At 42.7% G+C, this 27,476-nt stretch overlaps 1 protein-coding gene across 7 annotated transcripts in view; it reads right to left on the reverse strand.

The window, feature by feature from the left end:
- Positions 1 to 27,476, reverse strand: part of LOC105230393 (protein PALS1) — a 142,299-nt gene that overhangs the window by 26,040 nt on the left and 88,783 nt on the right. For 4 of the 7 annotated variants that reach the window (XM_049456093.1, XM_049456100.1, XM_049456101.1 and 1 more), the window contains 4 exons: positions 8,137 to 8,303; positions 7,977 to 8,071; positions 6,090 to 6,338; positions 2,643 to 2,840 (listed from right to left, as the gene is read on the reverse strand). In XM_049456093.1, the coding sequence (XP_049312050.1) occupies positions 2,643 to 2,840; positions 6,090 to 6,338; positions 7,977 to 8,071; positions 8,137 to 8,303 (709 nt within the window). Of the gene's footprint in view, positions 1 to 2,642; positions 2,841 to 6,089; positions 7,248 to 7,976; positions 8,072 to 8,136; positions 8,304 to 27,476 lie in introns of all 7 variants that reach the window. The other 3 variants (XM_049456094.1, XM_011211133.4, XM_019991798.3) reach the window with 2 other exon arrangements.

A 27,476-nucleotide genomic window follows, 5' to 3' on the forward strand; every position in this document is an offset into this window, starting at 1 on the left:
TTAATTTCTTCGAGCCGAGCGGAGCCGAGTTAACAACAGCGCGACAGTCGTTTCTTCTTTTCGCCAATTGCAGATTCTTAGCGAAGCCATACTCTTTACAAAGGAGTGGAGGTCATTCTCTTCATCTGCTTCCACCGGCGAGTACTGCGTTGAATACCTGCAGAGCTGGAGTATTTTCATCCATTCGGACGACATGGCCTAGCCAGCGTCGCTAAACTATGGCAATGCTGTCGTATATCTCATACAGCTGTTCGTTTCATCGAATGCAGTATTCGCCGAGGCCAATGCGCAAGAACCATACATCTTTCGCAGAACCTTTCTCTTGAAAACTCGTATCGCCGACTCATCAGATGTTGTCATCGTCCATGCCTCTGCACCATATAGCAGGACGGGATTTACTCAGTCCAAAGTGGCACCTGTTGGCAAGAGTTATTCTGCGTTGCATTTCGTGGCTGAAATTGTTGTTGCTAATTCCAAGATAAACGAAAGTATCTACGATTTCAAAGCTACGACTGTGAACAGTTGAACGTGAGAGCCAAGTCGCTAGTGCGACGACTGTTTGTTTGAAAACAGGAAATATTTTCTATTGCCCTCGTTCATTACCAGACCCATCTGATTCGCTTCCTTATCCAGTCTGGAGAAAGCAGAACTAACGGCGCGGATGTTGAGGCCAATTGCTTTCCTTTCATTTCCTTATTAAACTAGATTTATTTAAATTTTCTTAGTTGCTTTTTTGTATATTCTTTCGGCCTTCTTCGCGTGAATGGTTACTAAACCCAAACTTAGTTCATTCCCACTTCAAATCTTGCCAAACATCCTTCACTTCGTTGCAATTTATGCGTATCGCGTCTTCCATTGTATTTTTATTTTTGCAGCAGTATTCTTCTTCCAATCTTCTCTCATCGGTAACCATACAGTTTAGCCCCTTGTCTGCTCTGCGCTTCAGCATTTTCCGTAATGCAGCTTTGCCACAAGCTCACTGTCAATATTCATAAGATTTTCTACTCCATTCCGCACATTTTACCGCTTATGCACTTTGCCAACTAATCCAAATCAAATATTTACTTAAATTTAAGCATTTCCAGTTATTTTGGTACCATCGCTTCCACACAATTCCGCTGTGGCATCGTACGCGCTCCCCTGCGCCCGCATTGCATTGTCATGCGCCAAAGCATTCATTGATTCGATGCCTTCCCATCCCCCCAGCCACTGGCTCGCCACCGCAATGCGCTTTCCATTTCGATTGCAAGCACGCGCCGTGCACCGTGGCGTGCCGTTGCCGTTGCAAGCTGGATATTTACCAAAGCGTAATGGGCTTTGTTACATGTCGCCTGCGTCACCGACATTTCCGCCACTCATTTGTATTTATTTTTGCAATGAGTGTATTCATTCTTTCTATTCATTTTATTTATTTTTAGCCATTTCTCTTGCTTACGGCGCAGGAGCTGCAGCTGGTATTGCGCTGTTCAGCTAGACTGCTGTTTACTCAGTCTTGTATGCTGTCAGTTGGCAACGCCACTTGCTGGTGCACCTACTCACTTTGCTACTGTTACCTGCTTTACTTCCACTAGTTCCATGCATTATTTATGTTCTAGCCTCACTTTCTCGCCCCTAATGCATTATTTATGTGTGTGCCCGCGGCCATCAAACTCGTGTGTTGTATATTTTCCTGCGCTTGTTGTTAACGTTACAAATTACATTTAGTGGCGTTGTTGTGCTGGTTGCCGTTACCGTTATAGCAGTTCCTCTTCGCTGCGGTTAAATTCATTGAATTTCCAATATCATTTTTCAATGCACTCTCGCTGCTTTTATTCCCCATCTGTTTGCTGCAGCACTATGCTCATTATTTATATGCTCCGGCACCCGCCCACCCCGCATGCACGCCAAGCGGTGGCTTTTGCGCTTTTGCTTGCAGCTCTTTTCCCATGCACTTTTGATTTCTACTCCACATTATTTGCAATTTGCATATTTTGCGTTGCGTGCTCTTGCACCGTTCTGCCGTGTGATGCGCCGTGGGCGTGGCATTCAAGCGCGCTGTGTAACCGCAACCTTCGCTCGGCGGTCGTCATTTTGCGACAAATACTTCATGCAATCAGTTATGTGGGTCACAAGCTACTTAAGATTCTTAATTTCTTTTAATTTCATATGAAAATATGTTAGTGGAGATGTCAGGTCTAAAGAATTATTTTCCCTGCGCCCGCAGCACCGCTCGGAGCTGCTTCCTTACAACGCGCGCATACGCTAAAATTACAATACTTTCCAACTAAAACTCGCCGAGCGCTTATGGCCCACAAGTCGCAAAACTACTTTGTAATACAAATTTATGCGCTCGTAAAACGTGTGAAATGCATAAATATGCTAAAACGCGTACAAAACAAATCCGCGCTGTAAAAAGCAACAGTTTTACTGCCAATGTATTGCCAACATATAATACTACATTGCAAATGAGCGCGTCACGCACTCAAGTTGCATACTTTTAGGCGGCTGGTATAGCGGAATTTTAACGACACCTTATTAATGGCATATGCAACGCTGCGTCACACTGCCCAAGCTGTCAAAGGCGCTTGAAATCTGCGCATATTTCGCGCGCTTACAAGAGCTTTGCAAATTTAAAAATTGAAGTTAACAAACTGTGCACTTACCTGGTACTTTTTGATGCTGTCCAGCTGCTCCAGCGTCGGCTCGACAATCTGCGCTATCTGCTGTGGCGCGCCCACTCCACTGCCGCCCAAACGGCGATCCGGCAGTTGCGGCGCGGGCGTGCGGTTTATCAGGCGACCATCCTTTTCGACGCGCAGGTGATCGCGCGGCGGCGGCACGGGCTTCACAGAGCCATTCAACTGTGCGGCGCGTGGCAAGAAAAACAAAATGTGATTAGCAAAATTGGAGGAATATATTGAAAATAGTTTGTGTTGGTCAGTTTTAGCGTTAACGGTAACTTCAAGCGTTGGTTAGTAGCGGTTAGTTACGAGTTTCGTTATTTTTGTTACGAGAGTTCGGCATGTCGCATAGATGGAAAAGATGCGGTTATGTAAGCGAGTGGGTGAGTATGCGAGTGTAAAAGTTTAATGAAAATAAAAGTGTTGAGCAATATTTTTAGACGCTTGTAGCAAATGGTAACGGTGTTAAGCAGCAAACGGGAGCGCTTTTTTCATGCGAAGTCAAGGTTGGTATGTTTTGAGAAATTTTTTACTTTTATTTTACAATTTCAAAAGTTTTTTCTGCAGTTTAGGATGCGGTGATCAAGCAGCGCGCGGGTTAGAACAATGCTTTCATCAAGATGACGGAATTTAATTGCAAAATAAGAGAAATAAAAATAAAAGAACTTGTAATAGGTCGCATGAAGATTTCTTGAAGAAGAATTGTGGTAAAGATTTCGAATTAAGGTTTCTCTTAAAACGAACTGTTAAACTGAACTGCCAAAGGTCTAAGAGACATCGAAAATATTCTCTCTATATAACACATTTTTTATCAGAAGACAGTCACTACTGCTTGGTATGATCAATTTGACTATTGTGAGTTCTTTTTGTCAGTTTTGCCTGCAAGCCATAAAAACTTTCAGAAAATTTGGTCAATTTGCGCCGCCTGCTGGGGGCTGTGACGCGTAACTGCATACCGTTGCAACATGGCATAAGATGGTAAAACCGGGTACGAGCATGTTGTCTGTTGCCCAGCCCTCGTGTTGGGCGTTTGCAGGTCACAAGTATACTTATCTGAACCTCTTGCTCATGCATTTGAAATCCTACCAGCTGCGGCCACACGATTTTGCGGCACGTCTGCATTGGCCGTTGTCCGTGCGATAAGCATCTGCAACATATGCTACCATGCAACACACTATACAAAGTGCGCCAAAACGGTTATGGTGGCAAAGCAGTGGTAAAAGCGCTTTTCACACGACTAGTGAACGCGTCGCGGCAGGTTGTGAGGGAGACACGTCAGCGCCGGCAACATTTAAAATTATTATTATTGCCTTAATTTCAGACGGTACCACTCGAAAGGCAGCCAGGAACGCGCGCGAGTGTTGTTTGGCGTAGCAACCCACAGGGTGCTAGCGGAGATGAGAAGTTTTGCACGTGACTGTGGGGGCGCGCTGACGAAAGTATTTTAAAATGCGAAATTTAATTTTCCATAGCTCAAGCACTAATGCAGAGATTTCAAGTGAGATTGCAATTTGAAATATTACATTTTATCTAGCAAAAGTAATTGCAGAAAGTTCGCGAAGGCATGCAAAATAGAAGCGCGGAAAACACTTTAACGGAAAATGCTGCATATTGAACTAATTAAGCTGCTAAACGCCACAAAAAGTTGCACTCAACATTTGCAACATAACCTCAACTAAATTGGCTAAATTGGCAACAATGACAGCCATAAAATTCAGCACCAAAAGTGTCATACTTAGAAAAGCGCAAAGGACCAAACGCACACTCAGTGGAAGACGTATCTCCGTGGAAAAATGAGTGGAAAAGCGACTTAGCAGAAGGAGAGCGCGAGTGCTGCGAGCGCAATGTAAGACAATAGTCTAACGTGACTGACGCACAAAGCGTTTCGTTATTTTTCAGCATAAATGTAAAAGCATGAATTCTGCTGAGGTCCCACAAAAAAAAGTTGCAATGTTTTATTGAAAAGCGCAGCCAAACGCTACTACTTGCATGCAACAGGCGCCGCAAAAGTGTCATAAAATATGACAACAATTGGTGCGCTGCCAGCAAACAGTTTTATACGCACTACAGCGCGCCCGTTATTAACGCCAGCGCTCGATTGCCCGGCGCTTGTTGCCCGTCGCACTTTGCTTTCATGCATTTGCACACATAATCTGCCGGTTTTCGGGTAAAATTTTTGAATTTATGAGCGCGCAATGACAGCGACTTGACATCGATGAAGTGGGGATATTACGTATGCGATGCTCATAAAATAAAGTTTCGCCCCAGCCATTGCACAGCACCACGCCTGTCGCGCGCAACATGTGCGGCGGCAACAGTTGCACATGCTCGCCACTGGTTTGAGGCGGTGGCAGTACCAGCAGGAGCCAACGCGCGCTCAATTGCAACACAATCATTTCGTGCGTCATAACTGTCAACGAAATAGAAAATTGAAGCACACACGCAACGCTGGCTGCTTAGAGGCGACACGCGCTGGAGATACGGTACGCGCGCGGAGACTTGTGGACCCGCAGCATGCGGCAGCTAATGCGCGCGGCAATATTTATGGCGGTACGATTTGTTAATGCGTTGCTGCTGTTAGCATACGCTCATTCCTGAAATTCTAGCAATATCTGCGTCGAGGATTGGGTATCTTGTCACATACCCAATCCTCGACAAGCCACAGGCAAAGTGGCTTGAGAACCGCCGTTCTTTGAAAACTCTAATAATGTGAGACCCATAAAGCATATCATCCGCATTCTTACATTTTTTATCATCGAAGCAGACCGTACAGCGCTTGAAGTTATGGTGTACGTGAGATCCCTCTTTGGATCAAGCTCTTAAACCAATCTATTCCCTTTGCGTAAAATTTATATGAAAACTGAAATCTAAGAGCAAGTGGCCGTGGTTGCTAAGAGCTTTCAGTAAAAGCAGAAAACGATTGTGACCTTAAGCGGAGCGGTAAGATGAGTTTACATGTGAGCTTACAAGGCGCGACAGCTTTACAAGGAAGGCGCTTTAGCAGGTGGAGGCAGCATAGAGAGGTAGGGACGAAGATGGTTCCGAATCATGCTAGCAAAAATTGCGGACTTTTCACTTTACAGTTACAACTTACATACAAATGGAGTACTAAAAATAATGTGAAATAAACTAAAGCAAACAACAAAGATGATACAACTACAAAAACAAAAAAAAGAAGTAAAAAGAAAAATAATTGGAAAAGCAAAATATACACAAGTTTTGCCACTACCAAAGAGTAGTAGCGGCAGAAGGGGGGAGGGGACAAAAGAGTGACTACGAGCACGCTGCAGCAAATTGCAGTAGGTTTTTGGCCTGCTTGGTACAACGGTGCAACCGGAAAATGTGGAAGGCACAACGTATTACAGAATTCTTTCAAAGTTTACATAGTGAAGTGGACAGAGAGGAGTGTGAAACAAGTGGTTGTAATACCTCATCGTTGCGCTTGGACGACGTCTTGGCACTTTTGCCCACCAAGCAGCCATCGACCGCACTTGTGCCGCCACCCGTTGGCACTTGCGGTTGCGGTTGTTGACGTTGCGTTGCTGCTGCTGTTGATTTATCTAATTTCTCCGAGGAGCCACTCAGCGAGCCCAACGATATCAGACTCTTCTGTTTGACCAACTGTTTCAGTGGATGACAGCCGGAGCCGGACGTTGACTTTGTGCTTGATGATTTTGACTGATGATCCGTGGAGAGTGGCGAGCATGCGGACAATGTTGCGACACCCGTGGTCGAGATGGATGCCAGCGCCGAGTATGAGCCCGACACGGAGGAACACGTGGGCGAGAAAGAGTTATCGTTAGTGTGACTGTTGTTGTGGTTATTGTTGTTGTTGGTGGATGAATTGGACGATGAGTTGATGTGCGTCAGTGTAGTGTTGGCCGTCGAAGTGGACGAGTTCGACGACAGCTGCGATGACAGCGAGGACAGATGTGGTGGCGGCGGATAACGCGGCGGCGTCTTCACGATCTCTATGAAACTGTCCGGCACGTCGACAGGCAGCTCGCGGTGCTTACCCGACGGCGGCTGCAAGAGACTCGCCGCCACTTGTTTGCACATCGAGAGCGGCAGCAGCTCATACTCGGGCGGCGCGCCGCACAAACCCTCAATCAATGGCGCTTCGTTGGCGCCAGGCGAGGAGCCATTCGAGCCGCTACTATCGCCAGCGCCACCGACAATACCGCCACAACCACGCTTCGTTGGCGTTGATGAATTAGATGAATTGCTCGTGTTGTTGTGATGATTGTTGTTTATGTTATTGTTGTTGAGACTGTTGATGTTGTTGTTTTGCTTGTTATGTAAATGACAATAAGCAATGGAATCGAAGGAGCTCTTGCCGATCGAATCCTCGTACGCGGACGAGAAGGAAGAGGAACCAGCGCGTTGCAGCAGCCCACCATCGATGGCCACCAACTCGAACTCCTCACCGCTGCTGGTGAAGCCATTCGGATTGGTACTGGTTGCGCCGTGCTTGTTGTTCGGCACCGGCAGAGCCTTCTTATTGCCACCGCCATTGCTGGTGTGTGTCGCAGTCGGTGGTGTCTGTTGTTGTGGTGTATTGTTATTGGTTTTGTATTGTGTTGGTGGCTGCATTTCGTCAATTTGTGTTTCCGTCGTTTCGGTGGCCAAATTGTTTTCGAAATTTTCAATTTGATCCAATTTCAATTGATGTTGTTGGTTGTACAGATTTTGTTGTTGCAACAGTGTGTTCGTATCATTGAGTAGCGCAATTTTGGTGTATGTCGTTGTGGAGTGGTGTGATGATGTCGGTGATGTATTTGTTGATATGGTGGATATTGTTGTTGTTTTTGTTGGTAATGGTGATGTCGACGGCGATGAGTCGCATTTAGAATGATACGTAACTATTAGTCTGTTACCATTACCGTTAAATAATTCTACACATTGTGTGGCAAACTGGTTAGTGTCGGTGTCGGTGTCGATGTTGGTTACGTTCATGAGAGAAGCGGTGTGTGGTGCAAGGGATTTGTGTGTTTTGTGCATGTTGGGTGGGGGGGTGGTTGGTAGTGGTGGTGGTGGTGATGATGATGATGAGGTGTCAGTCATTGATGATGTTATAGACATTGCTGATTTCTGTGATGAGGAGAGTGAGTGTGTCGATGATGATTGTGTGGCAGTGTGGTGTTTTGTGGCTTTTTGGATTTTGGTGAAGGTGAGTGTGTTGGGTGGGCTGTTATTTAATGCTTGAATGCATTTGTGCTTATTGGGTAGGTGGTTTGAGTGAGTGGTGCAGTTCTTTTTCAGTGATGATGTGCTTTGCTTTATTCTTGACTTCCCGTCAAGCCTAAGACTATTTACCTGTGGTGGACGGTGTGGTGGTGGATAACGTGGTGGTGTCTTGTTACGCGCGATAAAATTATCTGGACAATCGACAGCCATCTCACGATGTGGACCTATTGGGGAAATACGAGAGCGTTAATAAGAGTGCGCTTTGGAGCTTGCATTCACCATAACTCACCATTATCTTGATTAACTGAAAGCATTGTCAACATTTCCTGATCGATTTCTTTACTTTCACCAGAATGCTGTCGATAATGCTGACTACTAATGTAGTCGTCCGGTAAGCATGGCTTCAAGTCGTCACCATCAATCACGACAATGCTGGAGCCAGAACGACGGCGAGGCCTACAAAGAGAGATGAAGACAATGGATATTAAATTTTTTTACAAAAAGATACGAAAGATAAATAACGAAAATGAAACAATAAAAGTAAAATGATGATCAGTCAGAAGCACTGAAAGCTTCCACTAAAAACCAGCACAACCAGACTCGAGCTCAGTTCCTGCAATAATGACGTACATTATGTAGGAGAGGGAGAGTTTTCCAATGGGTGTATCGGATTACACGTCTATATAGGGCACCTAAACAACGAAATTTCCGAAAGAACTGACAGACGGATCATTGTTAGATGGAACGCCTTAGAGATATGCAGGAACTCTAAGATCATGTGCAAGGGATCGGAGAGAAAACATGCAAGCTCTCTACTCACACGGTCTCGAAAAGACTGCAATACGATTGTTTTCTCAGTCACAAGCCACAACTTATTAGATGTATGGGCATTATTAAGTATGACACATGTAAAAAGTGCAGGAAAGTAGGCATGAGAAAGACGCCGGAACACCTCCTCTGCCTATGTCAGGCCTTATCTAGAACTCGGTTTAGAAATCTAGGACCTCCAAAGTTCAAGGCACTGGAGAAAGGATCAGAACTAGATATCAAGTCTCCATCTGACATAACAAAGGACTTGTAGGTTTAAATATGGCGTGAAAGCCAGCCAGTGTTACCTAACCTATGAAAGGAATTACCGAAGTACGAATATCGACAACAACATTTTCCAATTTTCATCACTTCCAGTCAGCGAACATAATTAATGTAATTTATTTAACAGCCGAAAATGTCAGAGTAGGAATATGTGGCAGCCACTTTTCGGATTTAATGGCCGGAAATTGCTATGAAATATGTTTTCACAGGCGTTTCGGCCGTCCACAGCTCACAATTCGCACACACACATAAACAAATTTATTTGAAAACTCGAAATGAGATTCTCAAATACATAAAGATTAAGCAGAGAGATAACATTGTAAATATAATGATTGAAAACAACAACAACCACACCCACATTCCGCACATATTCCAAATGTGTAGAGCATTCAATTTATTGCCGCTTCGGACAGGCGGACGAAGTTTAGAAGCTGCGAGTTCGTTGCTGCCAAAACCAATACCTGCCACATTCGCTCGAGCTCGCCTCGCACCAGCTGACAATGGCAAAAAATAAATATTGACAAACGCGCAAATCGAACATTTCGGTTCATTTAGAGCGAACAAAAGCAACCGTCATTGAACGGTGTGAGAAAACAGCGGAGGAAAGGAATTCAAGCCAAAGTAAATAATGTCGAAACGAAGTTGGCAGAGTCGAGACAATGAAAACATGCAAAAGCAGTGAGGAAGCGAAGACGACGCCGCAGAGTTCGCTACAAAAGCAGGTGATTTTTCATTATTTGCGCTATCGGTGGAATATATTGTCGTACACATGTCTAGAGTTGCGTTCCCATTGAGCTCGCTCTCCCTGCCGCTCTTGGTTGGTAGTTCTATAACTAAAACTGTCATAAAATAAACAATAGCATTCATCGTTTACTACTTCGCATAGTCATAACGGAACAATTGAAGGCAGTGAAGCTGAAAGTGGTGTTGAAAACGCGTCGAAGACCTGACAGGAATGTGAGGAAAAGCCAGAGGAACGTTTGAACCAAAGAAACAGTTGATCGGGCAAGGGAAGACAGAGTAAAAGTGTAAGCAACAGTAAGCATTCGGTAAGCGAGTAGGTCAATATGGCAAATAAAAGGCGGCCAATGAGGCATTAAGTATGGCCCATAAACGGTGAATGAAGAGGACGTTGCAATATTGGTGAGATATGTATGTATACTATATGTATAGTAGGTAGTAAGCAGAGTGCAATATTAAATTACCAATAACAAAAACAACTACAAGTGTATGGCAAGCACGGTTCCAGAAAACAGTGAAAGACTTCTCGTCTCGCTGTTAAGCCTGACACAGGTGAGCAGCGTATGCATAATACGGTTGTTGTTGCTGTGCATCTGTATATATTTGCTTATATGCTGCACTGCCGCATAACTTAACATCGCAGCGTGGAGAAAGGAAAATTTCCAACGCTGTCTATTTATTTGCCTTCTTCGGTCCTTTGTGTGTGTGTGTGTGTGTGGCTCGCAGGCAGGTAAACCTTTCTTTACTCTATGTGTTTGGCTGCCCGCCGTACAGCGCAAGCATGTATGCCCCTGTTGCATGCGGCATTTAGGTCGTCGCATGCATTTGCCGGCGGAAAATTGCTTTTAGCTGATAATTTCTAATTACGAAAATGTTTTTCACTCGCCGTAATTACGACAAATCTGAGAAAATGCGAGGAAAATGATTGTGCGCCACACAGGTGTGCAACTGGCAATTACTTGGCTGATTTCAGCTCAGCTGACGCAAAGTGATTTCACTAAGAATGCGCATATGAAAGTGATATTGGCAAGAAAATGATGGAAACACAGTTATTTAAGTGAGTGCATTAGCTCGGGAGGCGAAAGTTTAGTTCGTCTGGTTCTTAAGAATGCCAGATGGAGGTACAGTTTAAGTTGAAGAGAAGTATTCGCCATATAGCAAGTCAACGCCTTTTGAGAACTTTAAGCGCGACTTGATGTCTAATTTCGGTACTTCGTCTAGTCACCAGAACACTGAAGTCACTAGGTTGTGGCCAGTCATTAGGTCAACAACCATCCTGAAGTTCTTATGAGATCGTGTGAGTATATAGCATCCATATTTTTCTTCGGAGCTCTTACATAGGATCTTGGCGATCTTGCATATCTTTAAGACGTTCCATCTTACTACTACTACAACTAAGTCCTCTGTTACTCCTTTCGGATACAATGAAATATCGTTTTTATTGGTTTCCTTATTTCCTGCCCTACTACAATCTCGTCAGCTATAACTGCAAAGAATTCTCACAAATAAAGCCAAAAAAAGCTTTTATGGAACCTCGGAAACTGATCTCAACATTAATCGCTCATTTTATTGAAATCCTTTTTTGCATAAAATATATTTGAGGAATGGAATTTCTTTATCGAAGCATTTCCATTAATCCTTTTCCCCCAAGTCCACTTTTATAACTCATATAACTTTCAATATTTAAATGTCAAATTATATAAATAATTTCTGAATCCATCCCCAGTACTTTTCCTTAAGCAAAGGAACTACTTCGCAGCAACTTACTTAACATTTCATTTCATGATGATCTGTCCATAGCTGACACCCCATCAACTACCTCAATTTACATGAGATTTCGTAAATCTGAAACCACAGATTCAAAACTCGCAAAAACACACCCCTCCGACGCACCATCCGCAAATGTGGCAATCAGAATGAGCTTCAAAGAAGGAGCGACGAAAAAACAACAACACAGCTGCGCAGCGCAGCAGCGACGACTACAGCATCCACTTGCCACACAAAAAGCGCAATGGGGCAGCAACCAAATCACAGTTAAGCTGAAGCAGTTTCATATAAATTTTGTATATACACGCGCGTGTGTGTGTGTGAATTTCGGGCTGGCGTTGGCTGACTGCTGTTGACCAGCTGACCGACCCACTGGACCCATTGCAGCGGGCGCTGTAGCGTTATGGCGCAGCGGAAAAGTTACACTCTTCAAATGCTGCACCCTGTTACGGCAAAAGTCACAGCTGTCAATGCAGTGGCTCAGTGCCTTGTCAACTGTCTGTTGCATGTTGCATGACAATTTCAGAGATAGCAACGCTCGGGCATACATACATACATACACGCCTTTGTACAGAGATTTGGATTTAGTTGTATTGTTTGCCTTGACTTTCGCTTTGCCTTTGTTGTTGCGGTGGCAGCTTTGCTCGTATTAAATGTGTATCTGCTGCTGTGGCTGACTAAACACGAATGCCAAAGCTGTGAATCGCCGATAGAGATTAAGCTCTTGCTGATTACGACCAGCACTCGGACAATGAATGAGCCATGATATATGTGAATGTGTGTGTATGTATGTGACTGTGTTAGTTTCTAATGTCCTTTGGATTGAGCAATTCTTCGAAATGTCTTTTAGTTGTTGCTGTTTTGCCAATTTTGCTGGCAGTTAAGCACGTACTGAAGCTGGCAATTTCGAAGAAGTCAAGCGGGGGTAGAAAAGGAGCGCTGGAGGCACTGTGGCAAGCCGCTGTAATAGCACTTTATGCGCTTTTCACTGCGCATTTGTTGAGCGTTAGTGTCGCTAGCGAGGTCTTAAGCAGTTTGTGCCACAAAAGACACGAAAAGAATTGGCAAAAATGGAGCTGCGTCCTCATTGGTGGTGTAAGAGCAAAAACAGTACATAAATTCTTTCAAATCCTTCAAATTTTAGCAATCTCTCGGCACCGCAGCGCAATTTCTACTTAACATAATCTCAAATGCCACGCCATCAGCAGCACAAAAGCAAACCATAATCTCAACCAGCGCTCATTGCCCCAATGTCTGATTTCACTTGCCACACAACTGACATTCCAATATTTTGAGTGGATTTGTGTAGTAGATCTAAGCGAAAGCGCTCGTTCCCCCTCACAATTCGCTCCGTCCGCCAGCTCGTTCCAGCGATTCACTTGTTTGTGCAGCTTTCTTTGTCCACTTTTTGCTCTCTTTACGCGTCTTTTTCTATTCGATTCCCGTTTTATTTTATTCTGTTGCTTCGCTTTTCTTATTATCTGCATCTACACAAGTCACCAATGTTTAAGTGTCTATGCTTTTGTGCCACATTGATAGCTGCCACAAACTGCTGCGCATTCAATCGCGAATTCTAACAACAAAGCTGCAGCGACAGCTTCCTCCTCTTTCCATGTCATTTTCTTTCACTATTTGCTTTAATTTCACTATCTGTTCGTCGCCTGTTTGTTGCAACGCCAGTTGACTCTAAATGCGCTGTTGTCGTCTGTCCCCTGTTCCGCCCGATCTTTATGCGATGCGAATTTCTATGCCATTGCATCTAGTTTGCTCAATAGTCATTGCTGCTGCAGCTGCTGTTGCCCCAAATCAAGTGCTGGTGGTCCAGACTTTGGCACTCGACAGCCGTCGGTGGAAAGCGGATTTTGGTTATGTCGCAGCCACAACTGTTGAGCGATTTATCTCCAAAGCACACTGCGCTTTTTATACATACACATATACAAGTAGAAATTCGCTAAACAAAACATCTCTAAAAGCTTCGGTAATGCAGAGTCAATCGTACTTAGAGCTTAGGTCGAAATACAGAAACGGTTTCAATATGATAATCAATATTCAATATAAAGACTTCAAACGCAAAGATCCTATTAACGTTAGCACAAACCTCAAATCTCTTAGATCTTGGTCATAATTCCTAGCGAACCTACAAAACTTTGGGACTTACTGTTTTCTGCTGAACTGTAGTGGAACACCGCTAATATCCAACCCTTAATGGCTGTTCTTATAACACTTTAAGCTCTAACATAAGAGCCGCATTTGAGGTCAAATTCCAAAAACGGGACTTTCGAGAAGGAAGTATTGAGACGATCGTATCTTCTGCCAAGCAACTGATGCAGTTGATATGTTCAAACGTACCGCATGAAATCCCTTCGGACAGTGACCGATTAGCACTCCTACAACCATTGAAATATGGATCTTGCTGAGGGCGAGGTTAACTAGACCTCTTCCGATTCACTCGGGTCCAGAAGGACCTCGCGACTGCACAGCTGCTGGTAGTTGCCCAAAACCTTGCTGAGCTTGTCTGAGAACCAACGGTTCAGTAGCAAACCACAGGAAGCCAACAGAGCACCTGCACGTTCCCATTCCGCAACTATTGAGACTGAAGTACCTGTGCTACAGTTTTTCCTCTAATATCACTGTGGCCAAGCACCCAAACCAATCTAAGCATAAAATAACTAATAAACTCTAACATAAGAGTCGCACTCGAAATCAAATTCCGTTTTCGATTCTACTTTTGGCCAAAAGCGGAGGAGTGCACTATTGCTTCTGCGTTTGAAGTAGAAAGTTTGGGTTCCCCAGACCTCATCTCCGCTAAAGACAACTTCACTCTTTATATATAAACTAATTTCCTGCTGTCTATATCCCTCATCTCATATAAACAACTTGAAATCTTAACACCATACATTGCTTCACAAAATCTGCGCGGCGGCAGCTCACGTGTCTCAAATGCGCCATTTCCATCTTTGGTGCGTGCCTTAAGAGGTTGCTTGAAATCGCTTTGCACCGCTGGCGGCTCACCGACGCTTGTGGCAGCTTGTTGTGTACGCGTGTTACCGTTGGTGTCATCTTAATCCATAAAATATAAAAACATACAACATAGCGCTGTTGTTGCAAGCTTCAGGAACTTGCCACGTTAAAACTAATTCACAAAAGGAGCTGCCAGCCAAGCAAGCGAGTGAACGTGGCCTGTGTCGTAGCCGGCGACAATGCCTGTCTTTATGTGAATATTATTTTTGTTTGTGGTTTCATATTCACATTGTTTTCCGCGCTCGTTGTGATTATTATTTCCATTTGCTGCCACTGTTGCGCTGTCAGCCACACACATGCAAACAAAGTCAGGGCCGAGTTGTGGACGCTTGGGTGGCTGAGTGGCAGGATTGTTGTGCGCACCACACTAGGACGTTGCATGCCACACAGGCGCGTGTATGGAAAACTCTTGCGGATGTGAATGTATAAACGCGCGTGGGCGTCCATGTGAGTGTGAGTGCAAACACGTGCGCGGAAAACCAAATACCGCTTGTCTGCTGATCGTTGTTGCTGTTATTGACTTTGCAGGGAATACTTATGTGCTGCGGCGTGGCAGCTTAAACATATGAAATTGGAAAATTGAAATGCTTAAGAGCATAATGCCACAGCACCTACCCAACAGAGGTGGAGCAAACGGAGAGAGAGGGGGAAAAGAAACGTCTGGCATCTGTGGATGCCACTCGCACCATCTGCTCTACCCACCCACCAACTCAACTCACTCAACGGATGTCATTGAGCGCAAATTCTGCACAAGCTTTCAATGAAAATTCCATTCGCCGCAACACACCGAATTTCTGCGAAGCCACTAGGCGACTCTCCCCTCGTCGCCCACTTCTACTCACACCTCAGCGCTCCATCTTGTCTTACACGTGAGTCGTTAGATACGATTATTCCGATGAATGTCAGCTTTCGTGCGCTCTAACAGTTACGCAATCAAGCGCATTATGCGGTGCCACAAGACACGGGACGCGTGGAGCCTTCGGAAACACCGATGATTGCGTAGAGCTCTGCACTTACGCTCTTCCTTACGCAACAGACTTTGCTGCTTCCGCACTCTTAGTTTTTCGACTCTGTCATTTATAAACCCGACCCGCCCACACTCACTGCCACCGCATCATTCTTCCTTCGTTGTGTTGTCGCTATTATTTTGCGATGATTACGAAAATATTTATATGAGCATATCAATATGTCTCTATGCTTATATAACCGTTATACCAGTCTTTTTATGATTGGTTTAGTTTGAAATAAAACAAGTTTATGATTACGCAAAGATATCTGCTTGAGCTATGAAGACTACCGACGGGGGTTTTTAGTAGTTCACACAATGATTTGGTGGAGCTGGCGAACCCAAGAGAAAAAAATGCGGTTATTTACAGTATCATAGAACAAAATGCCACTATCTTTGCGAAGTTCCAGCTTATAACTCTTGAAGCCTCCTCGGGAACGAAGAACGAATTTTTAGCAATTCAGAACCGCCAAAATTGAAGTCACGGCCTCAGTTTTTTCGACAAAGCTAGGTAGAGGGAGGATGCAGTCATGTGTAGAAGTTCACGCAAGAGAGGAAAGTTCTTCGATTGCCATTCACTTGAGAGTGGCCAGAAAGGATTCTTTTACATATGGCTCAAGCAGCTCACGACTTCCGGTCCTAAACCAAGTAACCAAAAAACATCTGTTTCAAGGCGAGCTAAAGTGAGAAGACGAAGCATATCCTCCCCAGGGTTGGGAACCCCAAGTAAAAAACCCTACTAATGAAAACTCGGCTATAATCGCGTAAGCGGTGTCTACGCCAGTAAAGATGAATTAGATAGAGATATTGTATCAAGTCGAATTTCTTAGCTCCAATGTTCCTTGAAAACTCTTTAACTTAAACTCGATAAAAACTTAATTTGGACCTTCGTTTAACCTGGTGCCTTTCAATACTCTTAGTCTGAAAGGAGTATGTACCGCAATAGTCGTATTGTCATTAAAATGGCAGAGTTAAATCCTTACTTTGAAAGTTAATATCTTCACTTCCGTCTCTTTCTCTCTCGCTTTGTAAAGAGCACTTTTGCTTTGTTTGAACCCCTGCCTGCTCACTTATGCTAAATAACCATCATGTCTTTAGCAAGCAGCTGACGCTTCATTATTTCTGCTGATGGTTGTTGTTATAATGCAAGTGAAGCACCTGTAGTGCCCTTCCGACAAACCGCTCGAAAAGGGGTGATCCAGTCAATTGCACGATATCATCACCGCACTCAATTAAAGTGGATTTTGCGAACCACAGGAAATGAAATGTCGAAGTGACGGTTGTGAAGTTAATAAGGGAGAATGTTAAGGAGTGAGGTTAGAATGAAGTTCCATGAGGGGAATAGATAATGAAGAACAGTCAGTGAGTAAATTGATAAGCATTTGAAAGCGAAGGTGGAGGGAGAGGAGACAGAGGGAAATATCTCAGCCGTTAATATAGTGAGAAAATTTGCAAGAGAAAGGAATTTTGCGAGGACACAGTGCGAAAGGAGAACCTCAAAAACGGTTTTAGCTTTACTAGGAAGTTGTGAAGAAAAGGTGAAAAAACCAACCTCTAAAACAGTTTTCCATCAAACAATGCTGTGCAGAACAACTTCACACGCTACGTGGAATTGTTGAACGCTATTCGCGCCAACGATATGTGTTGAAATTTTCGCACCCAAATGAATGTTGCAACATCATGTCTGCCCCAATTGACATCTATGCATTTCATATGCAACACAAGCAACAACAACAACAAGCGTTTATCATGCAATCATCGACGAAAAGTGACTGAGCTGACTGGTGCTGGCACTGTGCAACGTCCAGTCCATAACAGCAAAGTCACGTTGGCAATGATGTGGCACAATGTGCCGCAAATAACTGTACAAATGTATTTGTTCGGAACATGTGAGGTTCACGGAGCTGCCACATCAGCAGAGAGTTCAACTGAATTACCGCTATGTGAATGCCATTGACTTGTGGCGCAACAGCAGCGGAGCCGAGTCTCAGCATGAGGGGAGGTCAAGACGTTTGCAGTAATGCATGCTGATTAGGTTCGGTTTTAAGGTATTAGGGGAGTATTAATATTTCGTACGCAATGAAACATGGCAGCCACAGAGCTTAGCTAATGAACAGGTGCTTAACGTGCTGAGATGAGTTGCAAAGCCAAGTAGGGCTGAAGTTGTCAAATTAAGGAATTAAGTTGAAGAGTCTGAAGACCATGATGAGTGGTGCGATGCGATGGAGGACAAGGTACAAACAAAGAAATATTAACAAGAATTTGTGGCATATACATATGTAAGTTAACGACTGACGACTCCATGATGCCTACGAAGATCTCAGCTCGTTTCATACAGAAATAAAATTCTTGTATTCTTTCATTTTTATGTTGAGGCCGATTGAATCAGATCCAAAATTCATAAGCAGTCCAACGTGATCCGCATTGCTCACAATCACACCATATAGACTCCACAACTTACGAGTAACAAGTTCTAATGAAAATGAGGTATTCAAAGAATCTAAATCAAAATCTCACTCTCTCTTCGCTGCCACTTCATCCCTGACTGAGTTCGTTTGAATTTGAAACACTTGACTTCGCTGCAGCTTAAAATATGCACTGCAAATCGCCGGTTACACTTCACGGACGGCAGGCTCCAGCAGCTACCACGCGAAAGGGCCAACAAACAGTTGGGTTAGAGACAAATGCAGTTCGAGTCGAACGACTTCGATAATTATAATACCGTGCATATCATTTAAATTCATGGCTTACGAATAAATTGTGGCAACAACAAACAACAAGAGTGTGTGCTGACTGGAAGCATTGTTCTAGCGATTGAGTGGTTCTGTTGCGGGTCGCAAGTGCCGATACACCTGTTGCAGGTTATGCGCGAACACACACGCGCGCCTGAGGAACAACATGATATGCGAAGGACAGTGGCGAGCAACACGGTTGAAACTCGCGAGTGACTAGTCAATTTCGAAATTTTGGAATTATCAAAATTTATGCCAAAAGCACAGCGCGAGCGCATGCGCTTCCACCACCGATTCGGTACCGCAAATGTTGTCACTTTTTGTATTTCCGTTCTCAACAACCGTCTAATTACCACACCCCTTACACAGAGACCGCACTGTCACTCTGATTGCTTTGTGTTCCGGAAGTTGTCTGCCTGTAAATTAGCGCGACGGACGTCAATCGACTCGGGACGTGCAACCACCGGATATGTGATGTGGCTGTGTGTGCGCGCTTTCGAAAGTGGAACTAATGGAAATTTAAAAGTCACTCGAAACACGATTTTCACTTGTAAAATAGTCAACAGCAAATTAGTTTTTTATTTATTTACTATTTTCCATTTACATTTTAAAAGACTTGCAGTCGGCAAAGTGAGGCGCCGCTGGTAAAGAGTGTGGTAATGACTTTACTATCATAATTTTAATGTCTTGGAGAGTCACTTCGCAACGGGAGGTCATCAGTGGTCACGTAAAAACGCAAGCAAGGTTTAATGTCTGGCGATATGTATTTAATTAGGGGTTCGGAAACGTATTCATAATGAAATTGCGGGTTGCATACTAGCCAATACTGAGGTAGCCATCTCGAGATCACGGACTATAAATAAAGATTTTTCTTCTAGCTTTGTTTTTTCGGTTATTGCTGCTTGGCCTGCCAGAGTCATACTAAAGATGAGTTTAACCTTTGGAAATGATGAATTGGTATAGACTTTCGAGGACCTTTTCACTCAAACTTTCTACCAATACTGTTTGTAACAGGAAAAGTTCTATCTCAACCTTAAATCAAGCTTTAAAAACAAGCTCTTCACTTCTAGCAATTACTCGAGATCGTCATATATATTTCAGATGAACGTCGCTTAGTAACAAAGATCCCAATCCTACTTTTGTAAGCGTAGTCTTTTGAACATTATATATTCACGAAAAGCTGTTTAGCTTAACAAATCTTTTCGGCTAATAAAATACAATTTAATAGAAATTTCTAAACCATCAAAGCGATCATTAAATGTCAGATCTTCTTACAAGCATGAATAATGACGTTTCTGTTTACTTAATGAGTCCATAAATCAAATCTTTATGGGCAGTGTATATTCTTTAGGCTACTCATTCAATTTGATCGACACTTGCGATCCTCTAATTGCGCTGTCAATCTCGCACTACCAACAAGCATTTGTGTAATCTTTGACCCACTGACTGATTACGTCCTCCCTGCTTCATAAATAATTGAAAGATGACGCTTGTGGTGTTTTTAACGCACCAAAATTAATGAGCCGCCGAGCATATTGCATCAGCATTGTAGCGCAGAGGCTACCTGCATACCTGCCGGTCGCTCGTTTCAAGCGAAGACGTCAGTCAATGGTTACAAAAGAACACAAAGAAAGAATCTATAAAAACCAAATTACGCACACACAGGCGTATGAGTATTTGGGTACCTACTCCAGTCATTATCTATGATTTTCGGCCGTAAACCTCCTTCTGAGTCATCGGCAAATGTAGCGCTGCTTTTGTTCACTTCCATTTGCGCTTTGTTTCCCAGGCGGATTACCAAGCAGATTTCTGTTAAAAGAGAATTTTTTCGTATACCTCGACTTGGGTAATCTTTAACGGCAAGCAACACCCACACGCACACACAGAGACAAATGTAGAGGCCAAGAAGAAACAGATAGAAACACACAACAGTAGGGAAATATGTTGCAAAGGGAAGCAGAAATCTCTATGAGTCTTCCATTAAGAGGTAGCACATTATTGTTACGTATATTTTAGTATCATGAAAACTATTTAATGCTAAAATCATAAGAGCATAGTAAGAAAATATGAATTCATAGAGAATAGCAAAGGAATATGCATTTCCTTTTGGAACTCTAACAACTATTAAAGGCGTTCAATTTTACTAGGGTGCGTTAAAATATTACAAATATATATATATAATGTATATTTTTGGAAGTAGAACACTTTTACGGTTAGCTTATGGAACTGTTATGTCCTTATTATGACAAACAAATATGAAAATTGCTGGAAAGATAGAATTATAATCAACACCGTCATGTCATGTTAAGAAAAGCCTGTGCTGCCACCTTTTCAACCTAATATATTTGTTTAAAAACAAAAACCATAATTTTAATTCTATTTAAAATAATTATAATGCGCTAAAAAGCAATATTTCGAAGATCGATTAATATATACTTCAAAAGCGTTGCCACCTAGATTAAAATTAAAAAAAATAGTGGAATTGATGGAATAAGCAAAAAAGGTTTGGCACTAAAAAGTATAATTCTAAAAAATAAAGCTCTATTTTCAATAGGGTTGCCACCTGCATTGAAATTTTACAAATTTAGAACATTTAATGGAGCAAATAAATAAATTCTGGCACTAGAACATATATTTCGAAAAAAATTAAAGTTTATTTTTGAAAAGCGTTGCCACCTGCATTGAAATTTGAAAAAATTTAGCACATTTAATGGAGCAAATAAATAAATTCTGGCACTAGAACATATATTTCGAAAAAAATTAAAGTTTATTTTTGAAAAGCGTTGCCACCTGCATTGAAATTTGATAAATTTAGAATATTTAGTGGCACAAACAAATAAATTTTTATAAAATTTTATATTTTTTTGTCATGAGATCAAGAAATTGTCCCTGAAGCAACAACACAAAGTTGCCACGTATTTTTGTGAAAGGATTTGTGAAAAAGTTATCAGAATGAAATTTAATATTTGAAACAAAACAAAAATATTAACGCCTCTCATAAATGGTCTACTGTATTCAGCGACGCACAATTATTAAAATATGGAAAAGGTGACTAATCAAGTTATGTCTGTCAAGTTCAAAGTCACTAATTGCCTTTGTCTCCCTGCTAAGCATTATCTTCGCTACTAAATTGATTTTGTTGTCGCATTTGTTGTAAGCATGTCATAATAACTTAATGTTGTTGTTATGCGCATAAAGGCAATGTTTTCCTTTGTTGGCTGCGCAATATTATTGTCTATGTACACAATATTTTTAGCGCTAATTTGGCGCTGCCATTGTCTTCAGCTTTATAAGCATATTATTGCGATTGTTGTTGTTGTTGTTTTTCGTAGTATACATAGTTTTGCTATGAGACCAGGTCAGCATAATTGACGGTGATTTTATACCCTGAATATTATATTGGTCGTCGAAAAAGTCTTTTCGTATTTTGTCGATAGATGACGTTGCAGTCGTATATCTCCAGTGCTACTAATCACATTGTGTCATATCATATAGTGTTGGAAAGGTGAGGTTTTAAGCTTCATTTAACCAAAAAAATTCAATTCGGATACGTTGAAAAAAAGTTACAGCTGTTCAAAAATGAGTAAAAATAATGGAGAAATTCGCTGATTAGTTGAGATTTAGATTTTAGAATTTATTTATTTAGAAATACGAAAATACTTTTTCGACCGCCAATATTGTGATCCTGCTTTCTAGATTTTTTCTATATTTATATTATTATTATTTTTATTTTATTTTATTTTTAGTTTTTTCCATCAAAATTTAAGGCATTCCTTCTTTAGAACGCATTTCCACACTAAAGTGTTAATGCGTGTGTGACTCGCTTCAGAAAGAAGTGCCTCTATGTGTGTGTATTTATCTTCGGCGTTGTTAATTCCATTTAATATGGGCATATACACGCTATTAAGTTATTATCTCCATTAATTTACGCTTTTGTGTTTATAAAAATAGATATGTAAATATGTATGTGTGTCAGTCAGGCAGTCAAGCGCTCGGCAAATACGTAGTCACCAAGAAAAATGTTTAAAAATAAATGCTCGTAAGCATTACATGCATATCGGTATGCACACCTTCCCAGCAGCAGCGGCTGCGGCTGCGCAGACTCATTAGCATTGTGACAAAGTGAAAAATGATTATTGTCTGGCTCAAAAGCATTTTACACGCCTTTGCTTGCAGCCAAAAACAGCAGAAGGCAGCAGTGGAGCCCAGCAAGCCAGCCACTTTGCCAGCACACACACACACACCCCGACAAACGTGGTTATGCATGCAACAAAGTGCAGCACTCACGAAATTGCAGCACATTGCAGCGCACTGTAAGGGCCAATGAACTTGAAAGCTCACGAAGGTTCGGCGAAGCAGTTGCCCAACTGCTCGCACACATACAAGCATACAATTACGACCCAACCGCTTGACTGCAACAAATGCAGTGCTTTTGGTGAACTTTTGTTACTTTTGGAACATTGGCTGGGTTTAGTCATGCTCGGCCGTGGCAAGCCGTGATACTGGCGCCACAGCTGAGTGGCTGCGCGTTGCCGAAGGTGCACGGTAGCACACTGCACACTAACTCGGGTGCAGAAGCAGAGCGCACATAAAAGGAGCCATAATGATTATAAATGCATTTATTGTTGTTGCTGCACACTTAATGTGATTAGTTTGTTGATTTTTTCGGTTGAATATTTTCCAAACATATGTTTGCTACTTTAATTTCATTTGCTTGGCATTTTCTACACACCACTAAGCGGACTAAAGTTCACAAGCGCGCGATTTTCACGCTGCGCTCGGTTACTTCGGGGAAATGTGGCATGCGGTCGCGCGTTGGGTTGCATAATTGAAGCTTTTTTGTTGTTGTGAAAAGTGAAAATCTGAAATCAATCATATTTAATTCGTTTGCTCGTTTTCATTGACTGTGGAAATTCATTTTAATTATGGCAAAATAATATAACGGAACTAGAAATGCAGTGAAAGCGGTAAGAAGACGGAAAACTTGGGAAAGTGGAACGAATTGCACTTTATCAGTAACGCTCAGACAAAAGTCTTTGCGTTGTCAAGCGTTGTTGGTGGCCGGCCGCTTTTATCAAGAAGAAGTGATTACTCAGCGACACTGAAAGAGAATCCGCTGATGAAGAAGGCTTGTCTACAAAATTGGTAGTCAGCATGCGGCAAATGTGACTTCCCAGTTCTCTAAATCAACTTAGAATTAATCAGACCTTGGACCTTAGTGCGTACAGCTTCAAACAAACAAACCTTGTAAATTGGTTCGAAGCCTATCAATATTCCCATTCAGAGCTTTCAGATAGGCCTGAAATTCGAAAAACCGACTCAAAACCATAAATATATCAATTCGAAAGTACCAAATATATTGCTAAAATACTCTTATATCATTCAGAAGGCATCAAGCCTAAAAGCTTAGAAAAGTATAAAAAAAAAATTTAGTGAGAAGTGCGAACAACTACTCCAGCATCGAAGCTTATAGCACATGCTTCATCTTAAACCCCCTAAAACGAAATTGTTGGGCAATGACTACATGGGAAGTCTTGGATATGATATCCATAACTCTTTGATTGGCATTTATTGGAGCTAAATGTGATGGAAACTGAACCAACGGATGAAATTCAAGACAATATCATGAGTTATAATGGCGGAGATGAATTCAAATCAGCTCTTTACAAAATTAGATATAACACGAGCATACAATAAACTACTAATGCAGGGCACAAAGCAGAGAATTCCTAAAAACGAAAATGTGGATAATAAAACGCACAAATTCCACTGAAAATTGTGATACCGAACAATAAACTGGCTGGGAACAAAACACATGGTGCATAAAACACATGGAAATTGAACTCTGAGTTCTATGCGAGCCGGGAAAATAACGAATAAAGTGGCGCACAAGGAAAAAACAGCAAATGAGACAGAAAAATAGTAGCACCTAAACTGGTGTGCATGTGTGAGTGGGTGTGGCGACGAAGGGCAGGTTATGGTAGAGCACCAAGTGGCAGAGGCATACAGCTAAAGCACACGAAGTACAGGGAATAGGCTTGTGATGCTCGTAAAGATGTCAAGATGAAGGCGGACGGGCCGACAAAGGGACGTACAGAGCATTAGCATAGGGCTGCAGCGGCAGCAACAGCGGACGCAGGCGGCAAGGGAAAATGTGAGGTGGCGACTGATGCGAAAGATGGAGGCAGAGTGGTAACGAATGCTGGCAACAAAAATCCGAAGTTCAAACAATGAATGAATGACAGATATACGAGCACAAGCGACCCGGTGAAGGCGGGTGCGGACACAAAGCGAGCCACAACAGCAATAAAAAATCAGTCAGCAGGCTGTGTGTAACAAAGCGCCGAGCAGAACCAGTTAAGAATGTTGAAATGGAAATAAACAAAGCAAGCGAAGGCGCAGCAATACACAGGAGAACGATTTGTATGGTGAGCAGTGGAAAAAGAGGCTAAGCCAAGTCGGCAAGAAGACGGTGCCCAAATACGCGCATATCTGTATGTAAATAAGATAATATGTAAATGGGCTGCGACGGCACAGAGCAACAAACTAAAGCTGTGGGCGAGCACAAGCGACGCAGCAAGACGCCGGAGGATAGAGCCAAAGGCTCTGCCAACACACACACACATGCTAAGCGTATCGTAGTGTGTTGAGCGTGCGTAAGAAAATACGGATTATATTTGTTTATTTATTTGCGCTATGCGGACACATGCTAAAAGTAGGTTTAAAGCAAAAACCGAAAGAGAAAGAGGAAATAAAATCAAGGAAATAAAGTAAAAAATTTCAGAAGTAGAACGTTGCGCCCACTCAATGGCAATGGCAATGGTGTGCGCTTACTTTTTCCACATGTATGAGTGCCGGTGTGTGTGGCCGTGTGTGACTCGCCTGGCCCCGTTTGATGGCAACACTTTCGACACTAAAAATAAACGGCTCGCAAAAAACGACTGCAGGCGACAGCCGAGAGGATGACAAACGAGCTGAAACCAACAGCAAAAACAACAACTTAAACACTCAAGCAGCCTTGCAATTCTATGTAAGTGTGTTTGTGTGTGCGACACAGCACTCTTCGGCATGCCACAAGGGCACACATGGCCTCGCGTCTACACACGCACACATACAAGCAGCAAATACAAGTTTACCAGCCCAACACCCACACTTGAGCGCTGCTCCTCGCCCATACACACACACACACACGATTCTTATGCATTCATAATAATCCAAAAAAATAGCGCTCAGGAAGCAGATGCAGAGGTGGAGTAGGTGGAGAAGAGGGCAGTGGCTGTAAGCAGTGCTGCAACAGAACTAGGAAAAGGCAAAAACAACAACGTAAGCCACGTTAAGCCTTTTGTACACAAGTCAGCTCAAATCTGAACTTGTTCAACGCCCATTTCTCGAAATATCATTTCATTATTATTCACTTTGCCGGCATGAGAGCGAAAAAAACACTCAGCTGCTTAAGCACTCGAGTCTTGAGCGTGTGTGCCGCTGAATACACGCATTTCGTAGAGATTTTGTGTTGTTGTGCTTGTTCGCAAGCAGAAATCTGCATATAAATGTGAGTGGATACGCACATGCGGGTGTGTGTTTGCGTTTTCGGAATTTAATTTTGAGTGCATGTGCCTTGAATCGGCTTACTGGATTTGTTTTTGCGATCCTTATTTGCAATTTTTGACTTTCGCAGCTGTGCTTGCCACAAATGTAAGGAACTTGCATTTCTGGAAATATTTCTGACTCATTTAATGAGGAAAAATATGCAAGAATATTTGTAAACAGTTAAGTTTCTCCGATAAAAATTAGAAACTACCGTTAAAGCACACAATGAGAATTATAACAATTCCATTAAGCGGTTGAGAATTGTAAGCAAAATGTATGAAATTTGCAAAAACGTAGCTGAGTGACATAAAAACGCTGTTTATGGTACCGGATCCTCTCTTTTTTTCAGGTTTTATATTGTTGATGCCAATTCCCGGAGGTTGGTAAATACTTCTGGCCCAATGTGGAACCTAAAAGGTTCATTGAACCTGCTAGCTCTTAGCAAGGTTCACATCGCTGCTATGATAGGCTTCCAAACTGGACTTCAACCCATTGACACTCACGCGATGAGACTAAAGATTTGGAAGACGCAACTTGTGAAAGTCGACTGCCATACTTTTTACGAACCCGGCAAATAGGCTGGAATTGACTTGATAAATTTGTGGCAAGCTCTAGGCATTTTGTCGATCTGTGGAGATCTTTTTAAGCCCAAACTAGGAGTACTGGGCATTACAAGGAACAAGTGTTTCCAACAGTGAAAGTGGGATTATTCCTGGCTTCAAGATAAATCAGCCTGTTTTCCTAACCTAAACCCCGAATTCCAACTTAAGTTCATAAAATGAGGTTAACTGTCCTACATAGAGAGCGTCCCATGGTACACAGAATAAAATCGGGATTTGTGACACTGTAGCGACGAGGACGTGTTATAGCTTGCTTACAATGCAGCCGACAAGATCAACTTCAACTCGGTCCCTGTTTTCATTAGCCTTGGAACTAAGACTTGTGGTTCCACTAAGCTCCTTAACGATATATTTTCTACATTTTAGTAAGCAAACACATTTAGTAATGCTTCCAATAACAATAAAATGAGCAAATAGTATTCAACTTGACTTCCCTTCTTTATCCCGGTTCACCTCACCCGCCCAGTCAGTGCATTGATATGCCCATTTGTTTGAGCTTAAAAAGAGTAATGCACGTCGATATACCTGGAATGCGAACTGAATACGCTAAAAACAACAACAATAAAGTCCCATAACAAGCTGAGCTTCATGGCGCAGCGCGACGTTGCATGATTCATCGCTGGGGCATGAGCAAAGGGCAACCGACACGCCAACAATGGCAGCGACTGAGTCAACAAAAACAAAAAAGGCAACAAAACGTTAAAACGAAGGAACGAGAAACACGCCGCAAATGCAGGCGAACATTTTTAAAGTAACTGATAAATGTGGCACGTAAGTGGGCACTCACATGCAAACAGACACACACTCGAATGCAAGGTGAGTAGCTTGTTGGAGGCTGCTTTTGGAGCAAAGCACTGCTTTAACACTCACATATGTATGCGTGAGTGTAGGTGTGTGTGCGGCTGAGATATGCGCGTGCATTTATGTCATTTCGAGTGCCACGATCACGTGGGCCAGTGTGTGTGCGCTTAAAACGGCAGCTTAGCCGCCGCCACAAAGCCGCCAACCACTTGGCCCGACCCAGCTGCAGCTGCAGCGCGTCACTTCACACACACACGCG

This window comes from Bactrocera dorsalis, chromosome 4 (assembly GCF_023373825.1).
Source record: "Bactrocera dorsalis isolate Fly_Bdor chromosome 4, ASM2337382v1, whole genome shotgun sequence".
Classification (NCBI taxonomy): domain Eukaryota; kingdom Metazoa; phylum Arthropoda; class Insecta; order Diptera; family Tephritidae; genus Bactrocera; species Bactrocera dorsalis.